The sequence below is a fragment of the Lepidochelys kempii genome, chromosome 23 (genome assembly GCF_965140285.1).
Source record: "Lepidochelys kempii isolate rLepKem1 chromosome 23, rLepKem1.hap1, whole genome shotgun sequence".
NCBI classification, from domain to species: Eukaryota; Metazoa; Chordata; order Testudines; family Cheloniidae; genus Lepidochelys; species Lepidochelys kempii.
This window is the reverse complement of record NC_136402.1, coordinates 13,609,710-13,619,917: the sequence shown is the minus strand read 5'-3', so window position 1 is coordinate 13,619,917 and position 10,208 is coordinate 13,609,710. Positions and strand designations below refer to the sequence as shown.

At 54.0% G+C, this 10,208-nt stretch overlaps 1 protein-coding gene across 1 annotated transcript; it reads left to right on the top strand.

Moving 5' to 3' along the window:
• Window positions 1-671: 671 nt before the first annotated feature.
• Window positions 672-6,183, top strand: LOC144929793 (uncharacterized). The gene is made up of 4 exons (XM_078850363.1): window positions 672-829; window positions 1,275-1,396; window positions 3,943-4,666; window positions 6,124-6,183. Exons 1-4 carry the CDS (start codon window positions 818-820, stop codon window positions 6,181-6,183), a joined length of 918 nt encoding a protein of 305 aa, XP_078706489.1. The 5' UTR covers window positions 672-817.
• Window positions 6,184-10,208: the final 4,025 nt, after the last annotated feature.

The following is a 10,208-nucleotide window of genomic DNA, read 5'->3' as shown; positions in this document are numbered from 1 at the left end:
ACTGCTCCCAACCTCACAACATCTTCCAGTGACACACACCGAGGAAAACTTCATAACTTCCCATACAATGACAACACAATCAATCCACCAGGACATTATTGTTCAACAGATCAAGCCTTTTAGAATGATACCTCACAAGGCACACTGTGTACACAGCATAGCTGAATCACATCACCATGGGGATGCCAGGGTATGCTTGGAGCACAGACGGCCACAGTGCCAGACACAGGGACAGAGATGTGAGGCCCCGGGATGTCTGAAGCTTTATTGGCCTTGCTCATGAGGAGGAGAATCAGGAACTTCACCCTGTCACCACCAGCATGAGACAAACCAACCCACCTGGATGGGGCCAATGTTTCAGCCTGGAGTCTGCCTGGCCGGCCTTCGCCACCTCCCATCCCCCACTGCTGTGTGCCCTGGCCCTCACCAGGCCCCATCCCTCACCCCCATCTGCCCTGGCCCTCAACACCTCTCATCCCCCTCCCCATAGGCCCCAGTGTCCTCGCCACCTCCCATCTGCCACCACGTCTGCCCTGCCCCTGGCCGTCTCTCATCCTGTTCCCCTGTCTGCCCCACCCCCCTGGCTCAGCCTCATGGAGTTTCCTTTCAAGGCAATATTGAATGAAGTAGCTGAGTCCCACCTCCCCTGCTCCTGGGCTGGTCACGGGGACAGCAGGAGTGGGCACCACCCCTCTGCAGCATGGGAGGGGTGGGAAGAATGGGGCTATAAGAAGAGGGGCAGGGAGCTAAGACCCCATCACTGGGGATCTGGTGGGAGCATCTGTCAGTGAGCGACGGCACCTCCTCCTCTGGCACCATGGAAACCCTGGTGAGTCCCCCACCTCCTCCTGCCCCATGGAAACCCTGGTGAATCCCCACTGTCCCTCATCTCCTGCTCCTTGGCAACACTTGTGAGTCCCTCCCGCCTCCTTCTGCCCCACGGAAACCCTGGTGAGGCATCCCCCCCACCTCCTGCTCCATGTAAATCCTAGTGAGTCGTCCCTGCCTCCTGCCCCATGGAAACCTTGGTGAATCCCCACCGCCTCCTCCTGCCCTATGGAATCCCAGGTGAGTCCCCTTTGTCCCCTTCTCATGGCCCAGAGTGCCCCATGGAAGGCCTGTCTGCCATTCACACCCCACCCCATCAATCTTCAGGGGGTTATCCCCTGCCCCCTCTCCTGTTGGTGGCACACCAGGGGTTAGGCGATATGGGTTGGGGGGCTCTGGGTGTGTGACCAGGCTCAGGGGCATTGACGCTGTGGGGTCCTGTGCAGGTGTCGGGATGGATGCCCAGAGCTGGACTCCTGCTGCTGCCCCTTCTCCTCTGCTTCGGGCCAGAGACTGTCGAGAGCACCAAACCCATGGCGCTGAGAGAGATTGTGGATCATGTAGATAAGTGAGTGAGACCCAGTGGGGCATTTCCCATCTGGCTGTGACCCCTCTGCCCTCCCCAGGTGGTAAATAAAGAAAATGCAGGGGAGGGGGGGAAGATGCTTCATGTTTGCCCTCTGTGATTTTCTATGTCATTGGTGGCTCAGTGCATGGTAGAGCTGGGAGGGGTGATTCTGGGATTCAGGGGGGTGGGGGTTTCATTACTTTTGTGAAAAACTGGTTGGAAATTGGAATTCCAATTCCCTCAGAAATTCTGAAATGTCTATTTTCTTTTCAGTCCAAATTAATACTAACACTTGAAAACTTCCACGGAATGGGAATTTCAAATTTTGTTTTGGAAAAATTAAAACAGATTTCAGTTGGACCATATCTGAATATTTCATTTCAGTAAGATCAAAATATTTCCATTTCAGCTTTAGTAACTTGACTTTCCTGCTTTATAATATAATCTAAATATAATATAATATAATATAATAATATGAAAGTCCAGATATGTTCACCTGTATATTATATACAGCAATATAACATAACAAAAGTTACAAAAAAACACAGTCATAACCAAATGTTTCAATCTAAACAAATTGTTCTGATCATTTTTCATCCGAAAATTACACAAAATTGACATATTCGCTCAGATTTTGTTGAATCAGCCTTTCCCAAAGGAAAACTGCTCTGTAGGAAAAATTTTGAGCAGCAGTAGTCATGTGCTTGCTGTACACTCCCTTTGGAATGAAGGAGGACCAGATACCTTGCACCCAAGACTCTTTAAAGAACTGGCCTGTAGGATAAGTGCCCCCAGTATTATCAGGGTAAGGAGGTTAGATTTGGACATGGGAGACTGAGCATTAGCATGAATATTCATGATAGCGCTCAGGCCTTCTAATAGGACAAGCCACCATGAACCTGGCTTCATTCTCACCCCCTGCTCCGGAGGCTGGGGGCTGCAGAAGGGGGGGGTGCTCAGCTTAGAGGATGAAGGTCTGCAGGGCTAACCCTGCCCCACAGGTGACATTTGTGCTCTCTCAAGCCCACACTGTGTCCACCCAGAGCAAGATTCCCTCCCAGTAGATGGTAGCTAAGGTGAAGGTCAAGGCGTAACCTGATTAATTTAGGCACCCGTGCACTTTTCCAGTTCCTAGGGCTCAGGGAGTAATTTTCTGCAGGTTTGCAGGGCCTTTTACCAGTGAAAGAGCCTTGCCCAGTCATATCCTTAACCTCTATTTATGAACAGCTACCAAAACAGAATACACAGGGGAAGCAGACGATGCTCACCACTCCCAATAAGGCAGAGGAACTTTTCCTGGTGGCCTGTCAGTCTCAGGTCATCTGGGGCTCCAGCTGCTGCATTGAGGGCTGGCAGGGTGCTGAGGGCTAGCGGCTCTGATCTTGGGCTGTGCCCTGGAGTTAACGTCCAAAGAACTTCCTTCCTTTTGGACCCCAGTTTATACAGTGAAACTTGAGTCCTGCTTAGCTGTACCTTTCCCAATGGTAAACTAAAATACTACAAAATTGTGTTTTTCACCAACCCTAGCCATTACAAAACAATTCTTTACCCAATCAGACCCCGCCAGCTTAGTTGATTTACATCTTGCAAAATTAGTTATGCACCAGACAGAAACCATCCAAGAACCAGACAGAGACCATATAGATAAACAATAGAGAAGTGGGGGACTATAAGGGCAAAACAATAGAAGTATCGATTGAACAATGACAGCTGCTGATAAATGGTTTGTTGCCAGACCGTTGAACGTTGTCAAACAAAGTTTTCTTTAAAGATCTTAAGAGCTGGTGATGGTGGGAACTATTAGGACAGAAATGCCTCCTTCACAGCCCAATGTTACATTGTTATTTTATAATGTAGAGGGGATGTGAGGACGTGACTCTCTGTTTCCTGGCTCCCGCTGCTAATTGCCAAAAAAGGCCTTATAGATTCGTGCCCTGTCCTCAGCCAGCCATGAACCACCTCGACCCTCCCCAGTCCAGCTGCACAAGGCCACTTCAGGCAGAGGTGGGACGAGAACCCAGCTCTCTAAGAGGGCAGACAAGAGCTTTTCCCAGGGAATGTGCCACATATAGGTGCCATTGTTAGCCTCCCTTTAACCACAGTCACAGTCCCCTCCCAGAGCTGGGGGGAGAAATGAGAAGCCCCCATCTCCAGTATTCTTCAGCTTGCCAGCAAATTGCTGTGTGCCCCGGGGCCAACTGTGTGTCACGTCCCTCTCTTGCGGTGGCTCCGCATAAAAGCTCCGGTTTGCTCCTGGAGCTCCAGCGGTAACGCTCGGCCCTGGGGAGCTGACGGACCAAATCTCACACCGTGCTGATGATCCCAGGGGGGCACCTGTGGCAGTTTCTTCTTAAAACCACCCTCCAAGTTTATTTCATTCTCCCAGGGAGCAAACATCCCTTGACCCAGGCTAGAGCCCTGAGAGCCTAGAAGCGGCCAGTGACAGCATCATGTGCGACCCAGCCCAAGTTTGCTGCTCAGGGCTGGGGGCAGAGCTGTTCAGAGCCCCACATCTCCTCACTGCCCTTCGCTTTGCCTTTGCTTAGGGATGGGTTGGCTGTTGAATACGCCTTCGCCGTCAGCCTGGAGAAAGCCACTTGTGAGAACCCATCTGGTCTGGAACAGGTGCTGCTCAGGAACAAGCTGCGGGACATGCAGGCAGCCATTAACCAAGAGGGCGGCCTGTACGACCCAGATGAAGGGCATATTGTGACTGCCCAGATGAAGCGACGCCTGCTCCAGGGCAACCAGAACAGCCCCATGCAGAAGCTCCTGGCCCGGATCTACAATGAGAGAAGCTGCCTGATCTTTTTCACCATCCACTCGCCCTGTGCGGGGACGTGCCAGCTGGTGAAGAGGCCCCACAACATCCTACGGCTGGTGAGCGACACCTTCCGCCCCATCGACAACAACTACAAGGCCTTCGTCTTCCGGCAGATCTACCGGCAGGATCGGGACCTGGGTCCCAAAAGCCTGCTGGAGGCCTGGCACCGGCTGCCCAATGTGCCCCTGCTGCGCTGCGACACCACGGGCTGCAGGGACTGCAGAGGGAACGACCCAAAAACCGACACCAACACCTGTCTGGACGAGATGCGAGCCATGAGGCAGCTGCTGTACCCACCTGGCAGGGGTCAGGAGAGAGAGCAGGGGGGAGAGGGGAGAGTAGAGGATGTAGGGGAGAGCAGGGGGCACCTTCGGAGGGCTGGGGAGATGGTGAGGCAGATGGCACCATTGGAGGGCTGGGAGGACAGCGGGGCAGAGGACGACATCGTAACATTGGGGGGATGGCCAGACATTGGGCTCCGTTGGCGCCGTGGGGGACGGCGGGGCGGTTGGCGCCGTGGGGGTAGGCGGGGCGGTTGGCGCCGTGGGGGACGGCGGGGCGGTTGGCGCCGTGGGGGTAGGCGGGGCGGTTGGCGCCGTGGGGGATGGCGGGGCCGTTGGCGCCGTGGGGGTCGGCGGGGCGGTTGGCGCCGTGGGAGACGGTGGGGCTGAGGGCGCTGCTGGAGGCTTGGGGGATTGTGGGCAAGGGGACACTGTCGGGGGCGGGGGGAGAGCGGGGCATGGGGCACCGCTGGAAAATTTGGGGATTCAGGGGGTGGGACATTTCTTCTCTCAAGGCCTGTGATTTTGCGGCGTCCCCCCCACCCTGAATGATTAACACCAATAAACTGTCAGAGCATCCTGGGGCCTCCTGTCTCTGTCCATGTGTCAGTCTCCCTTCTCTCTGTCCGAGCGTCTGGACTTTACACAGCATGGGAGGCCTCCCTGGCAGTGCCCCCTTCATCGGGCCAGGCCTGGGATCCCACTTTTTGCCTGGGGCTCCCCTGGAGCCCAGACCCCTGGCACAGAGCTCACCCCTTTGGGAGCAAGGCAGGGCAGCCTTTGCCAGACACTCAGTTTGCCATGGATTACCCTGGCCATCTGCTGCCATCTGCTGGTGATGTGAGGTAGACACATGAAAAACACAGTGGGCAGACCCCAGTTTGGATCCGACGGGAGGGCAGCTCAGCGGGGGCTGAGAGGGGGTCGGGGCAGATCTGCCCTGTGGGCTCTGGGAGGGTCCATGAGATTGGCTGGCACGTGCCACACCACGAAAACAGCTGGGCAAAGAGCTCTGGCTCCAGCGCTGGGCGCATGTCCACCTGCAGTGGGACGTGTAGCTGCCCCATTGCCCCTCGGGGACCTGCAGATCCCGAGCTGATGGGACGAGGCTCCAGTCAGTGGCTGGAGGCTCTGAGGTGCTGTGCTGGGGGTGGGGGACGGGAACAGGGGGCAGGAGAACCAGTTAGACAAAAACTGGGGCCTGACCTGGCTTGGTGAGTCGTACAGGCCTGTTCATTTCATCAGCTTCTCTCCTCGAGCCAGATTCACCTGCTCGTTAACCAGGCAGGGATCCTCTGGTGTGAACAGGTGTGTGACAAAGGTCACGGCTAGGGTCAGGTGCCCGTCGCTAAAGCTTGTGCTTCATAAGACGATTCAGAGGAGAAGAAACAGGTTTCTGTTCCGGGAAGGTAGCTCTAATCAAACACGAGAGAAACCCAATAAAGCTTTAAAATCTGGGCAATGCGCAGGGAAGGGATTGTAGCAATCAGAACGAATTCTATTTAATGGAAAATTGCAAGGATCATTCAATCCCACAATCAGGAAGTGACAGGGAAAGACTTGGCGCTTCCTCCCCCAATTCCCATTGCCCAAAACTCTCCTTTCATGGCCTTCCCCGACAGACACCCAAGAACTATCCGTCCCCAACTCCACCAAACCTGCAGGGAAGGCAGAACCGATAGGTTTCAGAGTAACAGCCGTCTTAGTCTGTCTTTGCAAAAAGAAAAGGAGTACTTGTGGCACCTTAGAGACTAACCAATTTATTTGAGCATGAGCTTTCGTGAGCTACAGCTCACTTCATCGGATGCATACCGTGGAAACTGCAGTAGACATTATATACACACAGAGACCATGAAACAATACCCCCTCCAACCCCACTGTCCTGCTGGTAATAGCTTATCTAAAGTGATCATCAAGTTGGGCCATTTCCAGCACAAATCCAGGTTTTCTCACCCTCTGCCCCCCCCCCCCCGCCCCAAACTCACTCTCCTGCTAGTAATAGCCCATCCAAAGTGACAACTCTCTTCACAATGTGTATGATAATCAAGGTGGGTCATTTCCAGCACAAATCCAGGTTCTGAGGGAGTGAGAGAACCTGGATTTGTCCTGGAAATGACCCACCTTTATTATCATACACATTGTGAAGAGAGTGGTCACTTTGGATGGGCTATTACCAGCAGGAGAGTGAGTTTGTGTGTGGGGGGGCGGAGGGTGAGAGAACCGACAGGGACTCTCCTGGGTCCGGGCACGAGGATGGAGCCAGTGCATGCAGTGTGTGGCTGTGGGACGGGCTGCTGTAACGGAGATGTAAGCAGAGGGGTCACTGCTCAAGGGCTGCGTTAGTGGGGCAGTTCGGGGCACGTAGTGCACAATCTTCACTCACCTCCCAAAGCGCTCAGGGAAATTGGCTTTGGCCAGGAGCACCCAGGCCTGCGCGGCACCAGCCGATCTGCCCGGGCTCTCCCCTGCCCTCCCATGTGAACCAAACGTCACCGCCGTGGAGCAGGCTGACGAGGGACACCTTCCCGTGGGCTGGCTGCCACAGCGGCCAATGCTAGGGACTGGATCAACAATGCCAGGCTCGCAGGCTGAGCCTTGTCACAGACTCCCCTGGTCTGTATGTGGGGCAGGGGGCGGGAGAGTGACCACAGACCCATGCTGGGGCTTCCACAGGCAAAGTGTGCAACAAACACCTGACGTGCGTGTGTCAGGGATTCACACCATAACTCACCCAGCGTCAGAGTTGTGAAACACAAACCTGTTTTCAAGGGGGCTTTTCACTGCGTGAATCACATGAAACCAGAGCATGGTAGTGCCTTGGACCCCAGTCCTGGACCAGGCCCCATCGTGCTAGGCGCTGTACAAACCCTGAAGGAAAAGACACTGAACCCCTACATAGATCAGCAGCAGGGGTTCGATCCCTCAGATCCCCAGCTTGTTCTGTGAGCTCCAGGAGCAATTACTAGCCCCTTCCTCAAGCAGCCACTGGAGACGGACGTGAGAAACGCTGTCTCAGTGGGTTACCCAAGCATTCAATCCATCACTGTGGTCAGACATCCCCTGTCAACAGACACATCCCGCTCCTACTTTCCCCTCTTGCATCCCCGCCTTTCCCCAGCCCAGGTTATTCCCCATCCCCTCCTTCTAGAAGAAAAGACTTTCCTGGTTTTCTCAGGTGTTTGGTTTCTAACAAGGGTTTTAGGTGAGAATTTTCTGCTCACAGTGACAGGGCTTCCCCCACCCCTAGGTCTGGCCCCACGGTTCAGATCACAAGCCATGAATGGCAGCAGAAGGCCCCTGGGTGGCTCCAGATGTCTCCAGTCCAGAGCAGGGAGGAAACTGAGGCAGGGGTTGGGTAGGGAGGGGTGTGTAGATGTGTCAGACGTCTGTGCACAGTGTCTGTGTGTCTGTGCTGCACCTCCCGGGTGGGATGATGAAGGGGACCCCGCCCAGGGCTCCCACCTTTTGGTGGAGCTCTGCTGGGGGGTGTTTAAGCTACAGGAGAGTCTGAGGGGTCACCCCTGGTTGCAGGTGCTGGGCAGGGCACCATGTGTCTAAGCTGTCAGGGCAGGTGCTAGGCAGAGGATTTGCACCCCGAGATTGTGCCCGGGACCCCAAAACAGAGCTCGGGTCTGGGCTTTGTTCAGACTCCCAGATCCAGCGGCTGGGTCCCCTCACAGCATTCTGGTGAGTGGCCAAGAGGGGGCGCTTGTCTGCCACTCCCTGCCAGGCGAAGGGAGAGGGGTGCTCACCCTGGGGCTGTGGGGTGTCTTTGCTGAGTAATTCCAAAAAAAACCCCAGCAGTCCTGGGCAGCGGCCAGCTGGAGAGACGGGCCCAGTCATGGAGAACGGAGAGGAAGGGAGTGAACTGTTTCTCTCTGTCACAGCCTGGGCCAGGCCTGGGCCAAGCATCCTGACCCCAGAATGTGTTGTGTGTTGGAAGGGAGTTTGACCATGTCTGAGCAGCCTGCCAGGGGGCAATCCCAGACGCTGCCCTGCCAGGGGGTGCTTGGTGTCTCAGCAAGGACTAATGTAGGGGAGCCATCTAGCTGGCACGCATGGGCCTTGGCTCTGGAAGGAGGCTCAGCTGCTGGCCCATCCCCTGTGGAACGAGGGTGTCTTCATGTGAGACTGACCTAGCCAGGGGCATGGAGCTTCTGAATGGGGCCATGGGGAAGAGACCGACCCCTATTCCTGGGGGTGTTCTGTTCTGGGGGGGCCAAACACCCCCCCAAGCCAAAAGGCCGTGTTGGGGAGACCGAGGCAGCGGCAGGGAAGCTGCATGTCCTGAACATGGGCAGAACTGGGGTTCACCTAAGCGGGAGCTCGGTGGGATAAAGGGGAGCAAAATCCCAGCTCTGTACTCACTGTTAATCAGGTAATGTCAGTCCGGGGCCTGGCCTGGCCACTTCAGATTCTTAAACCTTAGGGCAAGTGCTGCAGTGAAAGTATTCTTAAATGAATAACATGTGCTGGGTCATCATCCGAGACTGCTATAACATGAAATATATGACAGAATGCGGGTAAAACAGAGCAGGAGACATACAATTCTCCCCCAAGAAGTTCAGTCACATATTTAATTAACACTTTTTTTTAATATCAGGGGACAGCCATGTTAGTCTGTATCCACAAAAACAATCTGATCGAATTGGCCCTGTCAAAACTGGTTCTCCACTTGTGAGGTAAATCCTTCTATTCATGTGCCAGTATATTTATGTCTGCATCTGTAATTTTCACTCCATGCATCTGAAGAAGTGGGGTTCTTACCCATGAAAGCTTATGCTCAAATAAATCTGTTAGTCTTTAAGGTGCCACCGGACTTCTTGTCATTTTTTTTGACAAGCATCATCAGCATGGAAGCATGTCATCTGGAATGGTGGGTGAAGCGTGAAGGGGCAGAAGAATGTTTAGCATATCTGGCTCGTAAATACCTTGCAACGCTGGCTAGAAAAGTGCTATGTGAGCACCTTTTCTCACTTTCAGATGACATTGTAAATAAGAAGAAGGCAGCATTATCTCCCGTAAATGTAAACAATATGGTGCACATAACAAAATTCATTACACACACGTCTGGAAAAAATTAGAGGGAAAATTGCTGATAGCCCCGGTACTTCAAACCAGGTCCCATTCCACCTGATCCCACAACTGCTCTCCTATCCACGCCACCCCATTTATCCCCCATCCATAATTCCCCCTCCCCTCACTGCGCCCTATCCCCACTGTGATGGGTTATCACCCGCGGGGTGCAGTCTGGGAGGTGCAGGAACCACTGTGGGCTTTGCTGGAGATACTCAGCCTCCCCAGGCCCTGTTATCACCCAACACAACTGCTGGTGGTGCCACAAGCCCAACTGAGTTAACTGAGTGCTTTAGTGCTAAGCCACTCCAGGACATACAGCCAAGCTTCCCAGCCTTGCACCCCTGCTGGAGTGTAAACCCAGAATTATACTGTCTTGCACTGAACAAGGATCTGTACAATGTGGTGAATTAGTATAGTTTGCTCTATAGTTCCCTCAGGGTGGGAAAGCTATGCCCAACAAGCTTGCATTAACCAAGCTGAGATTTTTCCCAGACACTTCATTCAAAACACATTGTGACAGGGCAGAGGGGGGGATATGTGACAGGGTCGGGCCAGATGGCTAAAGGAGAGTAAGAGAAGGCAGATATATTAGCCCCAGGCTAAGTAGGTCCCTTTTCCCTGAGTAAGG